This window comes from Trachinotus anak, unplaced genomic scaffold, assembly GCF_046630095.1.
Source record: "Trachinotus anak isolate AG129_WGS33_773 ecotype Australia unplaced genomic scaffold, CSIRO_AGI_Tana_v1 ptg000021l, whole genome shotgun sequence".
NCBI lineage: Eukaryota > Metazoa > Chordata > Actinopteri > Carangiformes > Carangidae > Trachinotus > Trachinotus anak.
In genome coordinates this window covers 18,530,004-18,552,046 of record NW_027273872.1, presented here as the reverse complement: position 1 = coordinate 18,552,046, position 22,043 = coordinate 18,530,004, and the positions used below count along the sequence as shown (strand labels likewise).

The window sequence follows — 22,043 nt, the reverse complement described above, 5'->3', positions numbered from 1 at the left end:
ATCACAGCATGATGGTTACAAATAAATTGTCCATTTATTGACAAGCTGATATTTAATTAATACAGTAAGAGCACATTGTTGCATGGGTTGTACTGGTAGATCTAAGCTGAATGTACAATACAAGGTCATCTTAGCCTCTGTACACACATTCTAAATGTAAGTGAAGACACTGAAATCCATTGCAACCAGATTGTAACACAATAAGTGCCAAGTGAGTATTTCTTCTCAAGCTTTGACCGCCAATAATATGGACCCATCTTCAGTCAAGGAACTTCAACCTGAAGCAGTCAGTCTTGGTTGGACGATTAAGGTGTGGGTGGGTGAACTAAAACATAACATGATTGCAACTAAACAACAATTTAAGTTAATCACACATGAATTTGCATTAATAAGATATCCTGTATGTTAATCTTAGCTTCTTGACAAAAGCTGAAAATAATACAATGCTATTACAAAACAACATGACATACTCGTCAAGGAACAGAGTACAAAGCAAACAATGTTGATGGGCACAAAGGTTGAGCATAGGTCTGAGGAACAGTATCAAGGTTGGCAAAGTGCTATTATCATTTTATGGCACCCAGAGCCAAATTTGACTATTCCTCTCTAAGATCCCTATCTCTGGTGAATACTGAGATGATCTGGTATTAAAGGTACAGTAAATTCAGTGTGACACGGACAAGGAGCCTGGAACAGGCTCTTGAACCCGGCTCAGGCCTTTTATGGTCCACCCACCATTTCACTTGGATGCTACCTCACAGAGGTGTCTACCCATGACTGGGATCAGTTTGTCTTACCCTGATGCCTGACTGAACAATGAGAGGGGGTAAAGATAAATCTGTCCTAGTGTCCAGTGATTCATGTAGCTCCTCACACATATTGTTTCTTCTGGGCGTGTGAGGCGAGGTCTTTGGCTTTCTCCTTAGCTGCCAGTGCCGTCTCTCTTGCTCGCTCCGTAGCTGTTTCTGCTAAGGTTCTTGATGGAGTTTCACCTGCAGAAGAAATTAAATATCAATTCGGCTGATCTATGTATTTATGTAGGTCCATATACCAGTGCTATTCCCTAATAGTTTTGAATTGTCTCATAAAAACAAACACTTAAGTCTGTCACCACGGTTTCAACACAATACGGGTGGGGGTGGGTACAGATGGATATACCTAAAATAATATGATCATGTATTTTTCATTTGTATTCAATGCCTAAGTTAAGTTCAATAAGTTTATTTTGATAATCTGAATGTTAGCAGCCTAGCTAGCAACAAAGCACTTGTGCTTCTTTATTATTCCCTTTTCATGGCATCATTCCAGGAATTAATGCAATGCACTGCACTAATTTTTGGTGTTAGTAGTTAAACCCCTTCCATTTAGAAACCACTTGTAGACATGTTTTAATTACATCAGATATAAAACCAAGTGTAAATACAGATGAATAAGGAATGAGTAATTTAATGATGATTTACCTTGCATTTTGGCCAGAACATACTCAAACCCTTTCACGGTCTTTGTAACACTGGTCTTGAACCTAGCGAGGCCAAATTCCTGGAAAGAGACGACAGACAGTCAATCCAGACAGAAAATGCCTCTCAGAGAATAATGTGTCAGCAACCTATAACTTATATCATCACATATTTACTTACATACGCTCTCAGAAGGTGACAATAATAAATAAATAAAATCACAACTAATGTCATAAATCACTCAGTAACTTGGCAGACGGCTTTAAGCCCTCAGCTGCTGCATCTTAACACTGTGTATTATGTTAGGAATTACAGAATGACAGATAGGCGGGTGAGCCTCTCTTTCAAATGCCCCACACAATTTCCCTGTGCTCTTACGTAGTGTGGTGCTCCACTTCGCTCTACTGACCTGAATAGCTCTAGAGAGCCCGTAGACATTGGAGGAGATCCAAGCTTCTCTTTTCATCTCTGTCCAGCTGCCATTCTCAGGGTTAATTCGGTACTCACACCGCTCTTCTACAGACTGGGACAGAGAGCACAAAACAAACAAAAGCTACGTGAGGCCATATCATTACTCTATGCAATGCCTTGTGCATACAGATGTTAATGCTATGGTACCATGAGCCGAGCGTGGCTGATGTTCCATGTGAATGTCGTCATGGTCCGTTTCTGAGGGTCCACAATGGAGTCCTCAATAATGTACGCTGAGCTGGCCATGTGCTTTGGAAGGTACCGCTCCATCCAGCGAGGTGCTCGGCTGGTTTTGGTCAACAGACGTCTGGAAATGAGGCAGTTGGTTGGAGTAACCTCTCGGAAAATTATGTCCTCCGTCAAAACATGGTTACTGTGGGAGAGAAGGGAATGCTATAGATCAAGACCTGATATAAAACCTCTGTGTAGAGCTGCAACTAGTGATTATTTTCATGCCACATGAATGTGTTTATTATTTTACCAATTAATGTAGTCAACATAATGTGTCAAAACAGGAAGAAAAGTCAGTTTTGTGTTGCAAAAGCCTAAAATGTAAGTGTTAAAATTGATTGCTTTGTCGAATCAGTCAAAAACCTGATGAACATACAACTGAGAAAAACATACAAAATTGCTTGTTCTGTCCAACTACCAGTCCAAAACCCAAAGAAACTCTGTTTACTATCATTTATTCACTTAACTATTGTATCACCAAGAAAGTCAGCAAATGTTCACAGCTGAGAAGCTGGAACCAGTGAATTATCAACATTTTTGCTTACAAACAGATTTAACAATTAATGGTATCTAACTAACTGTTGTTGGTTTATCAACTGAGTAGTTATTTCAGCTGCTGCACTGTAAGATGTCTGCCATGTCACTGCTGTCTGGAGAAATACCCAACTTAACCTCACCGGTGGAAGTAGTATCTAAATCTTTTATTGAGTAAAAGTAGCAGTACTGTACTATAGAAGTGCTCAATTACAGCTTAGTTGCTGCATTCCTAAGTTTACTTTAGTAGTATAAAACAAATGTATAAAAATATAAGCATTAAATATAGGTAAATGTAGTTTTAAAAGTAAAAGAGCTCATTTGGTGGTATAACAGACCCTGTCATGATTATTAATGTATTATTGTACTGTTATTACTCATGCATTAAGGTGTAAGCAGCATTTTAATGTTTTAGCTGATTGAGGTGAAACCTATTGGAAGTACTTTATATGGGCTACTGTTCAATAGTTTTGTCTGTAACAGTGTCACATCATATCTGTTCATGTTGCGTATGTAAAACTGTTATTTTCAACTAGCTGACAAATAAATATAATGTATTAAAAAGCACAACATTTGCATCTGATTTACAGTGGTATTACTAAGGTACAGCATAAAACGGAAATAAGCAAAGCAACTGCTTAGCCTTCTTAGTATATACATGTTAAGTCATAACCCCACTTCCTTTTGTACAAAGACGCTCAGCAACGATCAGAGGTGAAAAGTGTAAGAAAACATCCATTCCTCTTCTTGTGCTCACCTGTAGGGGTTGGGATACCGTTGCCAGAAAGCAATACAGACTTGGTCCCAGGTGCTTTTGAGTAAATCTGCGCAGCAGAAATATTTCACCATCGTTCCCTCAGTTTTGGCAATATCCTGTGCAGACCAGGACAAACAAAAGAAGGTGTTAATCTGCCACGTTTATTCAGCTCGTTTCCAAACTATCCAGCTCAACGCTACACGACAACTGTCAGTCAAATAAATACTCAAAAAGAAATGTAATTACTCCATGAATAGCACACCGAGCCTCCTGTGCCACTGGCAGCCTGTGGCTAACACCAGGAGCACAGACTGATGGATATTTAGACATAGTTAGTAATATCAGCTATAACGTTACTGTCACAGTTGCGCATTTGTCACGTCCGCACTACTTAGCTTCCTCCTTAGCATGAGCTAGCCTAGCATGGAGCAAACGCCATGAATGAATGGCACAACACGACCGAGACATTTCTCTGACCGACATTCAACAAGCAGACTAATTTCAAGGGCACAGACATTTACCTGTATGGCGACGGTATTCAAAATGTGACTATTTGCATTTTCTACTGCCGTCGGGACGAACTTCACCGGTCGACCACCCACAATTCATCTCAACCGTGGCTGGGACCAGAGGGAAGGTCAAGCATCGCGACATTTCCGGTGGGCGGTGCAGGTGTGAGCCTCACTTTGAACACTAGAGGGCGGGAGGCGACTATAAAACCCCGCACAGCGCGATACATCCACGGTTTAACAGCGCCGCTTTTCTAAAGCGTGAATTTCCATAAGAATTTGGGTCAAACGTCGTCCAATGTGCTCAAAAATAAATAACAATTGTTTGTAAGGTTCCTTAAAAGTGCACCACCCAGAAAACCTAAAAAAAAATCTCTTCAACTCAAAGGTTAAAAATATATGTAAGTATGTATAATTAAGTGTATAAACATTGTTGATCTGACCTTGTCTTGCTATTTTTGCAGATACATCCCCTTAAGCGCACTACTGTGGAGGAGGATAGATGAATAATTTATTTCACATAGCTAAAATCAAGCCTGAAAACAAGTAACAAAATCTTCACACATTAGCGGTAAGGCCTAATGGGTGTAATGCCATGGGTCTACACTTAATGGTTGTCTACTGGTGGTACTGTTAAAGGCTTAGAGCTTCTATAATAATCTACAGCTTATAAAGGAATATAGGCTAAGCCATGAAATCAGTGATGTGGGTGTCAAGAAGAACCAGCAATACAAATGCAATAGGTATTTTCTTTGCTGTAAAATGAATCACATTGCATACTCTGTATTTGGCAGATTGTTCATAAAATGCTTTATTGGATGTTATTTGGACCCTCTGGTTTTTGTTCAAGGTCAAGTCTGAAAGTTTATGTGCATGACTTTTTAACCACACTTTTGCACACACACAAAAAAAAAATGCTTCGATCGCTTCTATTCTCCCTCTGTTTAGACTGTCTTCACATCTATAGATGGATTTTCCAGCTGTCAGGTTCAGGGAGTTTACATTTATTTTTTCTGGATTACTCTAAGTAACCAACGCAGAGTACATGAACCACGGCACATGCACTAAGTACTACACCCATAGGTTTTGAGTAGTCTATGTATTCAAGCAATGTCTCATTATTTGAGATGGTGGCACAAAACCTAATTTCTCCTGAATGTAAAATGAACTCTGGAAGTTATGTGTATAGTAGGGGCTCAGTTTGTATGCCCAGAGGTCCAGTCATTAATCATTCAATTAATCAATGTTCCTGTTTCCCTTATTGAAAGACCACCAACAAAGGACACTTTATCAGCTAAATGTAATCAATATAAAACAGAATGAGGTCTTCTAAATCCCTTTTTTTTTTTTTTTTTACATATCCTCAAAGCAGCTGCTCCCATTCTGTGATGAAGATATCAGTAACTTGTTGTTCTCACTTCACACAGTTCAGTGGTTTTCAATCCCATTCCTTTGGACACACAGTCCTGCTGGTCCATCCGATCAGGAACAGCTGGTTGCCAGGTGAACACAATTAACTTCCTGGTTGGACAGAAAATCAGCCGTAGCCTCCCCTGGATTCCTTGGACGACTAAATGTAATTAATCCAAAAACATATCATTTGGACTAATTAGGTGAAAATCATCCCAATATTTTGAAAAGCCAAAAAAAAAAAAAAAAAACAGACAAAAAAAACAAGTGTGACAAATTACACTTGTTCTCACAGTTGCAATAATCACCAGCTTCTCTTCAGTAAGTATGAACACATCAAAAGCCTCAGAGAGGCAATGCATGTGTGGAGCGCATAATTAATTAGACATTGCTTACCAACAAGAGCTCTGCATCAACAGGAAACACGTTATACATTGTACCAAGTTACTTAACACCTTAGTAAACATCTTAAACACATATTTGAATATGTTCAACAAATGTATTTTCACTAGTACCATTCACAAAGGAAAGAAAAGCCTCACATAAAGCAATTTACATGCAAAGCTTTGAGCCCTCTCCAGTGACATAGACACTCAAGATCAGACCATTATAGTCAAAAGGCTACTTTTGAACCACAAGCACCGCAAACCAGAGGTGCGTTCATTGTGTTCAATCATATTCTACAGGCTTTTTCAATTCTGTTAATCTCACACAGCAGTGGGAGGATGTCCACCATTACGACCATTCAGAGTCAACCCTCTTATGGAGCGTGTCCTGAACGAGCCCTCAGGGTGGAAAGAATCTGGCTTATCCTCGCAACGGAAGACCATAAGGAAGCCATTCCGGTAGTTTTTATTCATCCACCCATACAGGAGAGGGTTGGTAAAAGTCGAACACATAGCCACAATATGGAACACTGTGTATATCAGTTTGTACTCCTTAAACCTGAGCACCAGGTCCAGATCACTGGCCAGCTGAAACACATGGAACGGAAGCCAGCAGATAGCAAACACCACCACCACCAGTGCCAACATCTTGGTGGTTTTTTTGCGGCGGTTGATGCTGTCGTTGCGGCTGGATGGGCTGATGTGATTCTTCAGTTTGACCCAGATGCAGATGTAGGCATAGCTAATGATAGCTAAAGGAATAATGTACTGTAGGAGCAGCATTGAGAGGCTGTAGATGACTCCGTCCCTGCTGGTCCCGTGAGGCCACTTCTCAGAGCAGACAGCGATGCGCAGGTTGATGGAAGGTATCTCTTCATTGCGATACTCCCTGAAGATGGCCAGGGGTGCTGCCAAGACAGCAGACATAGTCCAGGTGAAAGCCATGATGAGGAAGCTGGAGTGCCACGTGAGGCGCCGACCAAGGTGGAAGACGATACAGCGGTAACGTTCTAGAGCAATGACAGTCATGGTAAAGATGGACACATGCACACTCAGGGCCTGGGCAAAGGGCACCATGTGGCACAATATAGCCCCAAACTTCCACTCATCTAGCAGAGTGTAGACCAGAGTGAAGGGCAAGCACAGAGTGTTTACCAGGAGGTCTGCCAGGGCCAGGTTAGCTATGAAGAAGTTGGTCACTGTTCGCATGTTCCTGTAGCGAATAATCATGTATATGACAAGAGCATTCCCCAGCAGCCCCAGCAGAATGATTAGGGAATAAGCCGTTATCAGGGTGATCTGGACTCCAAGGTGCTTGGTGATGTCAGTGTGGAAACCAGGTGGGTGTAAGCCCATGCTATCATTAAACAAAGGATCGATTTCACCAGCCGCCCCTTCTTCTGTGCTGTTGGATTTGTCTGGTGGGCTCATTTTATCGGAAGATGCCAGATCGAGGCTGTGCAGACACCTGAGGAGAGAAAACACATAAAATAAAGTCATTGTTTGAGACAGGCCAGGCAGAATATTATTCATACAAGCTATGAAAAGAAAATGACAAAGGAAAAAAAAATACAATTCACTGTGAAAAACACACACACTGGAGCCTCAGGTGTTTATTCATTTCCCCCTTTTCTCTCCAATTTGGAATTTACAACACCCCTGATCTGCATTTCTTGTCACTGCCAACTCCACTGTGGCATTCACATGGTGTCACCAGTCGCTTGTCTTCACCAGATGGCTAAAAATGGTTTGAATAACAGCCCCCATCTAAATATGTATCCAAACCAACCAATGAGAGTTACCAGTGCAATCAAGAGGACATGATCCCTTGTGGCTTCCCATTGCCAAAGATTGCCAGTCATGTTTGAAACGTGTATCTCGTTTTACCCCTGCTGAGGGCATTTATTTAGTTTAATACCTTCTCTTTTGTACTGTACAATATCGTGTGACACCCAGAGAAATAAGCTGTCAACATGTTAAGATAAGTGGCATTATTAGCATTTTACTTAAAACCCTGTAATTTATTTTCAGGGTCGTTTTTCCTCATCAACACTGAATGTACTGCGAGAGCTTTGACTAAATCCAACTTCTAAAAAAATCGGACTGAACAGAACCGATACACAACTATTTCATTTCATTTCTCTTCGTATTACCTGAAAAGAGTGCTTTGGATTGAAAATATCATACTGTCATAAAGGCATCTAGTATGTAACTTGACAGTAATGTCAGTGTGACGATAGGAGAGTTCTCTAATGGGTACATCTTAATTATTACAACAATTGCCCAAGATTGCATCGGGGAGTAGGATGTTCTGAAAAGCTAAGAAAATGAAATATGCATTTCAGTAAGATGATAATCAATAGAAAATCAGCTCTCTTGTTCCAAACCTTCCCAAAAAACAGAAGAAATTTCTGCCTCTCACTATCCATATTGAAAATTCCCTTGCCAGTGGCCTAGGTACAAGTATTCATTTGGTTACATGCATGCGGTGTTTCCAAGGAACATGAACACCTGTGCTATTATAAAGGCTAAAGGAAAATGATAGAGGAAGCAATGTGATCAGCCAGTTCAAAGCTACATCATTAGAGCCACAGACTGCTCTCATACGCAGTCTGCATCTCATAAAGGGTTGGCTATATTGTGTGGTAAGCCTATTTTCTGACAGAGAGACTGGTGCTGGCCCATTTTACACAACTGTATTTCAGTAAAAAAGAAAATAATAATAATAGTAATCCTGTCATTTCTGTGGTTCATTATCTTGTCATTTCTGTCAATTTCCTGTGAGAGGCTGAGAGCTCTTGCTGAATACAGAGAACATTTTGTTATGACATGCATAAAACTACTGTCAGTGTCACTGTCAATGACTCTTATTCTCATTTAGCAGATGAACGCTAATTACGTTAAGTGACATTAGACTCAGCAATTGGTTTTCGACAAATTCAGAATACTCTGGTTTTAAAGGATTTCATGTGTTATAAGTGTTAAAACTGGATACGTTTGTAGTTTTTTGCATTTGTCTGCACATTTTTCATGGCTAACACTTAATTCCTAACATTTTCATTACGTATCTACTGAGACAAACAGAGCATTTCGTGAGAGGACATCTCTTTGGTGACAGACACTCTGTGGTTGCTTTGGACTGCTTTTTGACAGAGATTGAACAGACTTCAGTTTACTCTTTGCTTTTTCATCGCTTTACAATGAAAGTTATGAATATTTCAAAATATGGAGTAAGTGATATTTTGTGGCATTGTTGTCTTGCTTTATTGTTATCTACCAAGGGTGACCTCGCTGCAGCTGAGTTTAAGCAACAAAAGGTCTAGACAACAAATGTGCGTATGTGTGCGCGTGATGTGTCTCTCTTCCTGGAAATGAAATCCATTCAATCAGGCTCTGAGCTCCTTAAGATTTAAGTGCACAGTATATAAAATGTTCAGGTGTGAGGGCAGCTTCAGTGTTGCACTGCCCATAAACCGAAAAGCATGCACAGCCTGTCTCTACCCTCTGTCACCAGAGCACACAGCCTCACAGTGCCACACAGCAGGGATTTATCAGGTAGGCTGCAGGCGACATGTGCACTTTACAAAGCATCAGTCATTTGTCAAAGCCCCCGTTTTTGAACAGCGATGGTAATCCTTGATTTGAGGCAAGCTTGTGCCCCTGATGAAATCTGTTCCTTTACACCTGCTGGAGCAGACAGCCGCAATACAACCGGATTCTAATGAACTCCATGCACTGCCATCAGATTATGATGAGGTACCTCATTCCCAATCAAACGTGCATTGATGCTCAGTTCGTGCGTAATTTGTCGCCATTTGTTTAAGTTACTGAATAGTGCGCATTCAAATATCTCCAAGTGATCTCTCTGAGCTTAATCAGCTGACTAGACAGGTGCACCAATAACACTAATTGTCTCGTAATTTGGACAGTTTTTCATCCTTCTTCTCAAAGGTTTCTCTCATATCCAAATTACGCACATACAGTGTAGTAGTTCAGTAACTACAGGTTGCTGTCACAAAAGAGCAGAGAATTTAATACCTTGCGCCTCAGGTTTTTGTCACCAAACTAGCCTCGCAATATCCATCCAAAGTCTAAATGAACGCCATCTACATATTAATGGACTCACCTTTCCCCCTATATCTCCTTTTGCAAACCGGTCCTCACTCGAGAGTGGCGTGAAACAAGGGGGGAAAATCCCGAAGCTCCTCCCAAGCTGTAGCGTCTAGTGCGCATCTTGTGGCTGGACTGTGCGTCCCTGTGGCAGGTCTACAGGATTCAGTGTGAGCGTCCACATCAGCGCTGCGAGAGCTGCGCAGGGACTGCGCTTCGTGGACCACATTTAAAGGGGGGCATCCATGTTATTTAACTTCCACTGCATTTCTCAGCAAAGAAATGTAGGCTAATTAAATATCATGTGTTTTGATGTGCCAACGCAGCGTTAAGTCACTGAGTTTATTACACTGTGTAGTTTTATCATTCACTATATTTCCAATAAGGCTTTCCACTTTATTACTTAAAGCCTCATTCTTGTTGACGATTTTGAATGAACTTTGGAACAATTGTGTGTTGTAAAACAAATCCTCTTCTAGGCCTATTGCTTTATGTCACTGTCACAACTGATCTAATTTCTGTAATCAGGGCAACAGTATAATATCAGCATGTGACACAGTGTCATATTGTGGTGCAACAAGCCATTGTTAGTTACCTGTGAAGCCGCTGTCAGATTGAGTTGATTCCCTGTGAAGACAATGAAGATATAAATCTCTCACAAGCTCATGTGAGCGCTCATGATTTCCTAACATAGAATAAAGTTCTTGAATGGATCGTTGTTTTCAGTTTGATAGACACTGAATCCTACTGTAGCTAGTGAATTCTAGTATTGATATCATACAGAGTGTGTCATTTACCTGAATGATTTAAATTCTTATGGGGTTTAAATGAATGAAGTTATATTGTAGTGTGCCTGGAGCCATTTTCATTCATACATTGCAGCAAAAACTTGGAGCAGTTTGTGAAAAGACTGTTGAGGAACCTTTTCCCTCTTTTTGATAAAGCTGTAGGGCTGCAAAGTAGGACATCTCCAGTGGAAAGTTTAAGGTAAAATAAAACTAATTACTAGGCATACTTACAAGTTCAAAAGAGAGTTACCATAAAATAAATGGGATTTAGAGTGTTGAAAAATACTGAAGCAATAAGAATTTATACACCTGCAGCTCTCATGACTCTGTTTGAAATGAATTCACCTTATCAGACCTGTAGCACAGAGATGTGAAGGGTATGACATCAGATAATTGAGGTAAGGACCACACACTGTCGCTTGAAATTAGATATAAACAAAGGAGCTTTAGTCTGGTGGAAAACCATTTCCACCCTCTAGGAGAATGTTTTGTGAACTTGATAACAGAACAGGAGATCATGTTTCCCTTGAGCCTCGTTTCTGCACTTCCCCAGAGCTGCTAAGAGCTGCCTTTCACTGTCATCATTCAAGGAGCAGCACTGGATGAAATCCCTGAATCATCTTTGTGGGATTTTATTTGATGAAGCAATAATTGGTGCGATAATTGACTCAGCCACATAGATTACCCTTATTGATTGGGGCAGGCTGCCTCTCCACCTCAATTTATTATTTCAATTATGAAGGCCACTCCCCTACCTGCACGTGCACTGGTTCACTGGACAGTCAAGGTTGACAGCTCTCTCATACTTGCATGTTTTACAGAGAAAGAATTTCTGTCCTTGCCACAAACTTGCTTATCTCCAACAGATTCTGGAGAGAGAGCTGTGAAGGTTTTACATTTGTGGTCTTGCAGAAAATTCTCATTCTCTTCAATCTCTAAGTTTAACCTTGCAGAAAATTCTCGTTCTCTTCCATCTCTCTAAGTTTAACATTGCAAAAAATGCTTGTTAAGAGGCAGGTTTCTGCAGCATCATTCATTTTCCCGGGCTCATATCAATCTACGTGCACCTACTTCGTGAGCTCTCTCCACATGGCTGGGGATCCTGTATTTACAGCCCACTGCCCTCGATCTGATCGCTGTTTCTGTCCAGCTCCTCTGAGAGCACTGGTGCCAGTGATCTGATCAGAGACCATGGCGTCCTCACGTGGCACAGCATACATTGGGCCTGTTGTTCCTGACTCTCTCTGTCTGTATGTCTGTCTGTGTGTGGGCTGCGTGAAAAGACTGAATGTAGGAATCAAGTAGAGACCAAGGGAGAAATCCCCTTCATGCCTCCCTTTTCCTTTCTCAAGGAGGTCAAATTTGACAGGTGGAGACTGTAGCCAACTGCAGATAACAGCCCTTAATTTCTCAGTGATTAAAAATATTGATTTAAAAGGATGGACACTCTGTGAAGTCTGCAAATTGGATTCCCTGGGTAAACATTTGTGTGGAACGCTCCAATTATTGGCTGCCTGGTGTGCTTTTCTTTTATTCTAAGACAAAGACAATACATCCAGGAAAGTAAAAATGATATAGGCCTGATATGTCTCCGATCAAGTTGTGTGTCCATATACACATGTAAAATATAGCACCATGGACAGTCATATTAGACGTCCCATTAAAATGTATTGTATGTTTGATAGCTATGCCTCGTAAGCGGTAGCTACTAATGATGACACAGAGGCCCTTGATATTGTTTCTGGTAAAACTGCAGGTTTTAATAACGTGAAATTATAGATAGTGGATATCAGGTAAGTTATTTAATTACAGGGTCAATTTATCAATTTTACACATGGGCTTCAGTTAACTTGACACAGAATAGCTCCCAGCCTGTGAAAGCAGTTGCATAGAGCCTTTTAAAGTAGCCTATGAAAAAAGCTACTTTTTCTTCCTTCTCACAGCTTGGGCTTAGAGGTGACAAAAGTGTAGCGGAAAGCTTGTCTTACAAACTGGGCATGTTTGTAAGACATGAGCCACTGAGGATATAATGAAAGTCATCACCGAGCAGCACGATGGGAAATGTAGCATTCAGTGTTTTTGAGGGCTTAACCTGCACTCGGGACTAAAACTCATGGATGTCTCTGTCTCTCCTCCTTCGATTTTAACGTTTCTTTTAAAAACATGGCTCTTGTAAGTCTGTTAACTTTACTGAAGCGCAGCACTAAATTGCTGGGGTGGCCCTTTGAATCCAACTATCAGGAAATAAATCAGCATTTCTCCACCAGAATTATATCCTTGAAACATATAATTTGTGGAGATACTCATGAAATTATATTTATATAATCATGTAAGGATAACATTTACAGAAAAAAGGGGATAGTTATAGGGGAAATGGGATTTCTAAAACCCTGGCTGTTGCCCTGCTTGTGGTGAGGCACAATGAAGGAAGTGAAAAATGCTTAATCACAGTGCCATTCCGACTGTTCCGCAAATTTGCAGCAGTAAGGAAATGTTGCTTTTGTTTTTGATGCAGCCCCTGGGTAAAGCGACACAGGAGATGAGTGAAGTCTAGAGGAGATGGAGCAGCTGGCTGCGTGAAGGCTCATTCTGCTGTTTACTGTGTGGGGCGGATGGACCAATCAGAAGTGGGGTTGTAGTTGGCACATGCGCAGTCACTGGTGGACGGCTTGTTCCTGAACATCAGGCGAGAGGACCAGCGCGCAGCAGAGGAGGCATTTTCCCCGAGCAGCAGATAACGTAAGTTCATTAAAGTGTTAAATAAACGTCGAATATAGTCCCCATGTCAAGTCTTTAATGTCATTTCGCTTTATGTTGCTGGAAAAAAAGCTGTTTTCTGGTTGCTATATGTAGCTAAACAGTATCAATGCAAAACCAAACAAACCATCCGACCAAACATTGCTTTCACAATACAAATCACAAGCTAGCTTACGGGGTCCCGTGATATATCACCTGGTTCCTAACGTTTTCATTTGAAGCTGGTGCTTGGTTTACTCCACGGAGCAAGAGGAGAGTTATTTACACCAATTTCTTCTCTGTTGGACTTCAGACTTCAGAAGATCCAGTGTTAGACAATGATTAACTTGATGAACAACAGGAAGCTATTACTGTATAAGTGAACTTCATGTCAGATTTATTTAATTGCAGCTGACTTAAACAAACATGTTGCCCTGTAAATTGTCTTCACAAAGGGAAGGGAGTGTTCATCTCCTCTTTCTCTCTTCCTCCAGGCTTTTGCTTTCATTTCCTCAGTGTGGACAGCAGAGGAAAGCTCCTGTCACCATGGCTGCTGCTGCTGCTGCTGCTGCAAATGTTTCATCTACCAAAGGCACCCTGAGAGAGGATCTGACATGTGCCATCTGCTGTGACTTGTTTCGGGAGCCTGTCATGTTGGGCTGCATGCACCACTTCTGCAAGCAGTGCATCTCCAGGTACTGGAGAGGAACACAGGGGCCTGTAACCTGCCCTCAGTGCCGAAAGGAGTTCAGCTGCAGGCAGTTTCAGACCAACTACCTAGTCGCAGCTATGGTAGAGAAGGTCAGGGCCACCACCTCCGACGCTTACATCCAGAACCTCGAGGTGAGTTCACTGCATTTCGTCTCACCGCAAGTTTGACCATGATCCTGTTGGCTTCCTTCCATGACTTTTTTCTTGGCCATCTGGAAAGTGATGTTAACTGTTGTGCAATCTTGAACAAATAATTGTTTGCCCCAAAGTAAACAGATCAATTAAAAATGAGCGTTCTGTAACCTTTGAGCTATACAAGTTGAATACATTTATATCCTCTATTTGAGTTCACATATGCTTGTCACTTTAGTTACACCCTGAACTTATCTCACTGGAATTGCAGGGCAGAGGTCACTCTTCACTCCCTTTTTATATTACTTTGAATGACAAGATATATGACTTAACCGCAGCTGGGGAACGTAAATACTCAGAATAATAAAACCACCTGTGCATTTGCATCTATATGGTGGAATTAAATTCAAACTTTCTGTAATAAATCCTATCTTTGTCATTCTTGTCATATTTAAACATTTATATACTATGTAAGAGAGGACTGTGTTCATCTTTACTTGTATTTTTTTTTACATATTGGGAAATATGGTCACTAATTTTTTGCAGAGAGTTACATGAGAAGATACAATAGGGTCCATTTGAATGGAAAAGTGGTGTTCAGTTGCCGTAGCTGGTCCAGCAGCTGATTAACTTATCTTAGCAAAAACCTGTAAAGAGTGGAAACACGGCGAAACAGCTAGCCTGGCTCTGACCAAATGTAATAAAATCCAACTACAAGTACCTCCAAGATTTAATAATTAACATATTATATCTTGTTTGACTTATCAAAAACATAAGTGTAAAAAATAACAAGTAGCAGTTTTACGGGGCCTTATGTGGCGGACCATTTCTTGTTCAGGCACAGTCACTTCCTGTCGCCTCCACGGGATGTTGGGTAACCTCATTGTGATGACAAGGCAGCAAGAAAGCAAGAGTGCGTCCATATTAAAATGTTAAACTATTAACACCTGTCAATACAATGCAGTTTAATTCAACACCACCACAAAGTTCCTCCTCTGAAGCTACCATAGTGCTGATTCAACACACTAAGAATGGAATGGCTGCTCATTTTTGAGTTCATATTTTTATTTCAGGAGTCTATTAGAAAATGTTAACATGCTTTAATGTTCATAAAACACATTTTTCTCACTGTCTATTTCTAAAGTATCTTTTGTCGCCCTCTGTATGAAACAGTCCTGTGTCCTCAAGACTCCCCTCTAACAAAGCCTAGCTCTGCTCTGACTGGTCAGCTTCCAAAGCTCTGAGCAGGAATTCAAAAATGCACAAACTAGCAAACACATCTGCCGCTACAGTTGATCAATAAAACAGTTCTTCATGTGCAGAGTGATCATAATAAACAACAAAGAAAAAATATTTCCATGACATACTCACAGTCAGGGTCTTTGAATTGACACACTGGCCGGATAAAATTGGAGCTGCTCGTCCTTCAGTAGCAGTGTAGCCGACACTCTCAGCCCAGCAGGTGGGCTGTGGCTGTTGAACCAGGTTGCCTTGGTCAAAAGTCCAGATAGAAATGCAGGGGTTCAGTGGCTGTATGAGGTGGATGATATCCACTGGTGTCTAATATTGCCTTCCTTCCAACACAGCAACAACAAGGACACTTTCTTCCACACATTTTGATCACTTGCATTGCGATCCTCGCAGCCTGTGCTCCGTAGGCGTGCTACGGTGCTGGGGCTGCTGGGCCTGGAGCAGAGGCCCAGAGCGGAGGTCCGTTTGTGGACTTCCAATGCTCGTACATCTGAGTGTAAGCTTTAGTCTTACAGGAAGCAATTAACATACATTCACTATAGCTTTTGGAGCTTATGATGTTTAACATGGCCATCCAACAGTATATAAATGAGATAAATCACAAAAAGCATAATATATTCCCATTAAGACAGTATTTTACATTACCTATCAGATACTTTTATACTTATTTGTATATAGTTATTTGCGAGTTTCTGCAGACTCTCTGTCTCTCTGCCATTGTTTTGTCCCCACACTGATTTGTTTTGCATATTTTTGTACAGAAACAACTGAAAGAGACTTTCGAGAGCTATCGACTGAGGAGGGACGACTACAACAGCAGTATTGTCAGAGACAAAGACAAGATGGATGCCATAAAGGTACACTCCTCTAAGTCACTGGATGGCAGCACTTAACAGATAAGAATGCACATGTCCCTCTCTAATGGCTGTTTGCAATATGTCACTGTGCATATTTAGTGGTGTTTGCAGATGTGGTAAGTGACAGTTTGTGCTTTGATATGTAAAACATAATGGTCTCGCGCTTGGGTGCATAAATGCCTTTCTAACCTTTCACTTTGTTGTGTGTCAACTATGCAGAGGAAATCTTTACTTCTATACAGTCTAATTCTCACAGGATGATGATTCTGTCATATTTTCTTTAAACCAGTTAAACCAGTCACTTCACACACATCTTAAACAACTGGCGAGACTGTTACACAAACTGTGAACATATATAATGTCTCGTGTTTGAGACAGATGGAAGATAAGAGCTTGAGTTTAGTTGTGCATGCTGTGATGAGATGATGAACAGGAAATCCTCAAACAGCCTGTAGTTGTTTGACACTGAGATCTTTTAGAGAGATGTTTTATCCCTTATTTGTTTCTCACTAGAGATGTGTACCGGGGCACAAATAATTTAAAGCTTTAATGGAACAAGCCTCTCAGCATCTTAGCTAACTCTTTACAATGTCTAACTGATTGATGAAAAGTGTGGTACTGCCTAGAAAGTATCACATTATCCCCTCTAGCTGTAACAGTGGTGATTCCTCCCTTCAGAGGTTCGGAGCAGATCTGCAGGCTCGTGTCAAAGGTGAGTTCAGAGCTCTCCATCAGATCCTGGACGATGAGGAGACGTGCATGCTGGAGCAGCTAAGGAGGGAGCAGGAGGAGGAGCTGGAGAAGGTCGAGCGCCACCTGGAGGCCCTCAAGCTGGCTGTCAGGGAGCTGGAGGAGAATATGAGGACGCTCCAGCAGGCTAGCACTGCCACTGAGAACATAGTACTGACTGAGGTGAGGCCTTAGGAAGGATAAAAGGTTTAAATTAGAATCAAAGTTTTGTCTGTCTCAAAGTTGATGTCAGGCTATGAATATGTAGATTAAATCTGAACTTGAAATAAAAACATAGTGTCGTTTAATTTGACTTGTGACTTTGCATTGATTTGAACAGTTTTTGATGGAATATTTCTTCTTCATTATTTTCTGTAGCTTCCACCGCTGAGGTAAGCGTTCATTTCACTGTTATGACTGATTGATTGCTTTTAGCATTTTTGCACCTGTCATATGCTTATTTGATTTCTACCTCCATTTAGTGCCATTTGTGCTGAGAATAAATGACCCTAATCAAATTTATGTTTGCCTTTTTTTTCTGTCAACAGACCATGTGTGCAGGTGGATATTGCCCCAGAGTTTGATACACATGCTTTCAGCAACAAATACATGGCCCCATTACAGTACATCACATGGAGAAAAATGTTCAAGTCTTTGAAGCCAGGTAATTTCCTCTCTGATGTGCTTCTTTAGACACAAAACAGGTGTCAACTGAAAACTGGTTCCACCTAAAGAGTGGGAGTAATTATTGATAAATTACCTAAGTATTATTTAAAGATGTTGAAGTGTTATCAGAATGACAGTAATGAGACCGTTGATATTCTTTCAATTTTAAATGTGACACTCAGTTAAATTATTTTACTGTGAATATTATCACTGTCATCATTAAATGAATTTTTTCATCCCAAAGGTCCGTCCCCATTAACATTTGATGTTGACACAGCGCACCCGAGCATTAGAGTCTCCAGGGACAGAACCATGGCGGTCGAATGTGATGGTATGGTATTGTACACGGACCACAACAAGCGTTTTCTTCAGTGTGTTAACATTCTGGCTACCCAGGGCTTCCAGGCAGGCCGACACTACTGGGAGGTTGAAGTGGGCTCTAAGGCCAAGTGGGACCTGGGCGTGGCCTCAGAGGCCGTAGACAGGAACTCACGGATCAAGCTGAGTCCTGAAAGCGGATACTGGACTCTGCGGCTCCGCAACAGGAATGAGTACTCAGCCGGGACCCAGCCCTGGACGAGGCTGCAGCTCAGGTCTTCCCCTCAGAGGCTCGGTGTTTTCTTGGACTGCGAGGAGAGGAGGGTGTCCTTCTACAACGCAGATGATATGAGCCTGCTCTACTCATTTGCCAACGGGCCGAGGGGCAAGGTGTTCCCCTTCTTCAGCCCATGTATTAGTGGCAGCAGTCAGGAACCTCAGCCTATCAAACTCCTCCACTACCCACCTGTCGCCCTGTCTGACTAATATGGCTGCAATCAATAAAAGCTTGTCAGTATATAGGGGCAGGTTATTCACTTATTGACCAAGGGCTGTTATCACTCAGCTGTTAAAAAACAGTAATGCCATTGTTTGCATTACGGTGCCATTTCGCCATACAGTTCTCCTATTTTCCATTCTTTAATGACTGGATTTCACCACATGCTTCTATTTTCTTTCTGAAATTAGCCTTAAGGGCCTTGAAATGTTATGAAAATTGCCTCCTCACCATATTAAAATTTCCATTTTGCTGAAATCACTGCACTTAACCATTTTGGGTTAAATATAACAAAGCTCAGATGCATGTAATTACATTTTAGGACCTACTGGCTCTTTGCTGTTTAACCAAGTATCTGTAGATAGTTGACCTTTGAAGTGATTATCTGAATAATTACCTCTCACCAAGCCAGACTGTCTTGCTCGTAAAAGGTTTTTTTCATCACACTTGAGTTTAATTAGCATTAATTTTTTTTTTTTTTTTTTACTTTACTGTGAGATTTTATGTTTGATTAAATGGTTCTTCATGCTTTGTACATTTTAGATGTTTCTCTGATCACACAGATGCCACTTTATAGCACCTTATGAGTTCTGTAGCTGACTTCTAGCAGCTTCTGTTGATTTGTCATGTGTATGTTCATTTATATAAATTGTATGTACCTAAACTAGAACACGTAGTATAATGCACTTGATTGTAAATTTGTTATGGATGAAGGAAATATTAAAATGCAGTAAATTCTACATTGTTGTCAAGTCAGTTACATGTTCCACCATTTCCTGATTTAAATTCCAAAACAATTACTGTAAAAAATGCTGACGCAGGCAATCAATAAAATCACTTTTTCTTTCTCATATAAACACTGTCTTTGATTCTTTTCTGCAGCTGTGGCACTGCACACTTCCATGACCTCACTTGAAATAATCAAGGATGTTATTAAGCACCATCAAAGCAGAACACACAACTCCGGGCACTACAGTTGATGGGAATTCAAAGACATTTAACAAGAGCGACAGTGCAGGGTTGTTGACTTCTCTGCACCTGGACTGGAACTTTTGAATGCATGAGCCATCTCTCACACTTAAACAACAAGAATAGGAGGGCTTTCGGTTATCTTCACAAACACACAAGAGCACTGACGTCCTGTTTCCTGCTGTCAGGTGAAAGGTCAGATAAACAGAGTGACAGTGGTGATACCTCCGGACCGCTCAATGTGCCTCAGGGGCATGCTGAAGCAGGAAGCTGCTGCCTCCTCTGCTGATTGGAAAAGTGGCACAATGAATTGCACCAGAGGGGGACCCATGATTTTTTTCCTGGCCACATCGGTATGGGTGCATAACAACTCACATATCCCACACTAGTCACTATCTTTAACTTATAGATGTAGGCTGTAATCAACTCAACCTCCTGAATTGAATACAGCCTCAATATTGAATATGAAGAGATTATGAGGAGAGCCTTTATGTTCAAATATTGTAGTTGGTGTTAATGTCCTCATTCTGTCTGTAAAAAGTAATTGTGCTGCTTCAAAAAGGGACATTTCATTATACATTCTATACATTTTTTATTGTAACGAGGTAAAAAAAAAAATTGTGGTAGGTAGCCGCAAGAAAGGCATTAAAAGTTAAAGCTGCACTAATCAATATTTTTATATTAAAAGGGGAAAAAACCACAAGGTTTACCATAAAAGCAGGTAGGTGGGTTCTAGTGGTGAACCCACAAAGAATAATGACCCAACTCTTCAGTTCCCCTCTACAGGGCACTTTAGCCTCTTTTAGCTAATTGTTTTGGATTTCTGTCCCACAACTTCAATGTTTTTGTTCATTCTCACCACTTTCAGTTGCTTGATTTTCAGCAGCAGGCAGCTGTTTCCAGTGGAAAAGCTCCAGTAAAACCCATCTGTCCTGCCCCAAACGGCAGATAACGTTAGCAACCGTCCCATGAACAAAGTGGAGCATTTAGCAGCTAAAGAGCCAGACATTTTCATCAGGAGCTGGTCGAGTGAGAGGAGAGAGAACCAACTTACAATAAATGCTTATATTTTTTTTTCTGTATCTGCTCAATTTTTTAGATAAGCAATTCTTTGATAATACATTCTCTAGATCAACTTCATAGTGTAAAATATCTCACTGTTGTGTTTCCTGCTTATTTTGCTGACTCCAAGTGGCCAGAAAACCAATTAAATCAGGTTTAAGTTTGTATAAGTTCTAGATAAATGATCAGACTCGAGCTCCAGGTACCATTTGCTTTGAGCTGGAAGGGTTCTCAGTCGTACTCAATGCATTAGCTTCATGGCTAACTAGTGGGTAAATAATATAGGTGTAAGCATACTGCTGCACTGCTCCTTCTTCTAACCAGGCAGACTGCCATAACCGTTGACTGATAGCGAGCATGACCTACAACTGATGAGAAATTTTGGCTGCCACATCAAAACAAAACAAAAAAGCCCTCTTGAAGAGAGACAGCTACTTCAAAGTAGTTTGGCACAGTGCATTGTAGTGCACGGGCCCGTGAGTGTGAACCTCTGCGAGAGAGTGCGTGGCCTGCATGCGTGCTCCACATCCTTCCTATGATAGTACCCGTGGATCTGTAATGTGTTTCCTGAGGATGGGCCGGATAGAGTGCTGGCACTTCAAGGACGGGTCCTTGAGTCCTCAGTTGTCTCTCAGGAGCCAGTAGGATTATAAACTCAAACCTTTTCATCTGACACAGCAGGGGTGATCATGCTATCCTGCATGGGGGCTATTGTTTGTTATTACTGTTGTCTAAATGCTTATGTGTGCAGTTTATTATTATATTGGCCACTCAAGTGTTTTCATACGTTTATGACATTATCTGTTTTATATTTATAATGAGATTCGGTAACTCCCAGGACGAAGCTTTGTTAGACTATCAGCACGATTTAGTGTGTTTATTTTCCTCTGAAGCCGAGGGCGCTGTGGGGCTGACACCAGGGGAACATTTTAATTACAACCATTCAATCACAACATTGTGTTTTAAGGTCAGAGAGGTGGATCGCCGTAAGGGATCTGGGGGGGGGGGACACATGCCCACAATAACATGAAATGATCCTGTGACTCCCTGTTATTCCACACACTCCTGACGTTAGGTTCACCGAGAATAACAGCACAGTCATATTGAGAAAAAATGTTTTTTCTCATACGCCTTATCAACAGCTGCTGTTTGATGGGTGGACGTGCTTTCAGCAGTTCTGAAGGCACAGTCAGACAACACTATCATCGCTGTTATGAATTTCCAAGTGGAGATACAGCACGTTATTGATTTCACAGCACACTCCTGGTGCTGGAAAGCAGAGTTGCCTTGAATGGATTATACTGGCCTGAATGGTTCTCCTGTGGCTCCAACACGGGTCTGATTGGAAGTCCAGTCAAAGCTGCAGGTACTTCAGACAGTTAACGAATGAAACACACACCTTTGCCCAGAACTTTGTCTATGTGCATGCGCATGTCCGTGCAATCACCCGAGTGCACCTTGTA

At 41.2% G+C, this 22,043-nt stretch overlaps 3 protein-coding genes across 3 annotated transcripts; 1 reads left to right on the top strand and 2 right to left on the bottom strand.

Annotated features, from left to right (window-relative positions):
• Window positions 1–15: 15 nt before the first annotated feature.
• prelid1a (PRELI domain containing 1a) lies at window positions 16–4,129 on the bottom strand. The gene is made up of 6 exons (XM_071458449.1): window positions 3,972–4,129; window positions 3,451–3,566; window positions 2,076–2,301; window positions 1,867–1,980; window positions 1,461–1,539; window positions 16–992 (listed from the first exon to the last, which is right to left on the bottom strand). Exons 2-6 carry the CDS (start codon window positions 3,540–3,542, stop codon window positions 871–873), a joined length of 633 nt encoding a protein of 210 aa, XP_071314550.1. The 5' UTR covers window positions 3,543–3,566; window positions 3,972–4,129; the 3' UTR covers window positions 16–870.
• A 614-nt stretch (window positions 4,130–4,743) lies between these two features.
• On the bottom strand, window positions 4,744–10,206 carry npy7r (neuropeptide Y receptor Y7). Its single transcript, XM_071458447.1, has 2 exons — window positions 9,882–10,206; window positions 4,744–7,223 (listed from the first exon to the last, which is right to left on the bottom strand). The coding sequence occupies exon 2, from the start codon at window positions 7,184–7,186 to the stop codon at window positions 6,077–6,079; it is 1,110 nt and encodes a 369-aa protein (XP_071314548.1). The 5' UTR covers window positions 7,187–7,223; window positions 9,882–10,206; the 3' UTR covers window positions 4,744–6,076.
• Window positions 10,207–13,178: 2,972 nt separating this feature from the next.
• trim105 (tripartite motif containing 105) lies at window positions 13,179–19,289 on the top strand. The gene is made up of 7 exons (XM_071458445.1): window positions 13,179–13,392; window positions 13,884–14,232; window positions 16,245–16,340; window positions 17,019–17,252; window positions 17,448–17,461; window positions 17,618–17,733; window positions 17,980–19,289. The coding sequence occupies exons 2-7, from the start codon at window positions 13,936–13,938 to the stop codon at window positions 18,537–18,539; spliced, it is 1,317 nt and encodes a 438-aa protein (XP_071314546.1). The 5' UTR covers window positions 13,179–13,392; window positions 13,884–13,935; the 3' UTR covers window positions 18,540–19,289.
• Window positions 19,290–22,043: the final 2,754 nt, after the last annotated feature.

Bases quoted from the DNA above. Each gene is read 5' to 3' on its own strand.
- prelid1a (XM_071458449.1), bottom strand. From the start codon at position 3,542: ATGGTGAAATATTTCTGCTGCGCAGATTTACTCAAAAGCACCTGGGAC. The intron at 2,302-3,450 runs GTGAGCACAAGA...TCTCTCCCACAG, and splicing joins CGGTATCCCAACCCCTACAG to TAACCATGTTTTGACGGAGG. The intron at 993-1,460 runs GTAAATCATCAT...TTTCTTCTGCAG, and splicing joins TGTTCTGGCCAAAATGCAAG to GTGAAACTCCATCAAGAACC.
- npy7r (XM_071458447.1), bottom strand. From the start codon at position 7,186: ATGAGCCCACCAGACAAATCCAACAGCACAGAAGAAGGGGCGGCTGGT.
- trim105 (XM_071458445.1), top strand. From the start codon at position 13,936: ATGGCTGCTGCTGCTGCTGCTGCTGCAAATGTTTCATCTACCAAAGGC. The intron at 16,341-17,018 runs GTACACTCCTCT...TCCTCCCTTCAG, and splicing joins ACAAGATGGATGCCATAAAG to AGGTTCGGAGCAGATCTGCA. The intron at 17,734-17,979 runs GTAATTTCCTCT...TTCATCCCAAAG, and splicing joins GTTCAAGTCTTTGAAGCCAG to GTCCGTCCCCATTAACATTT.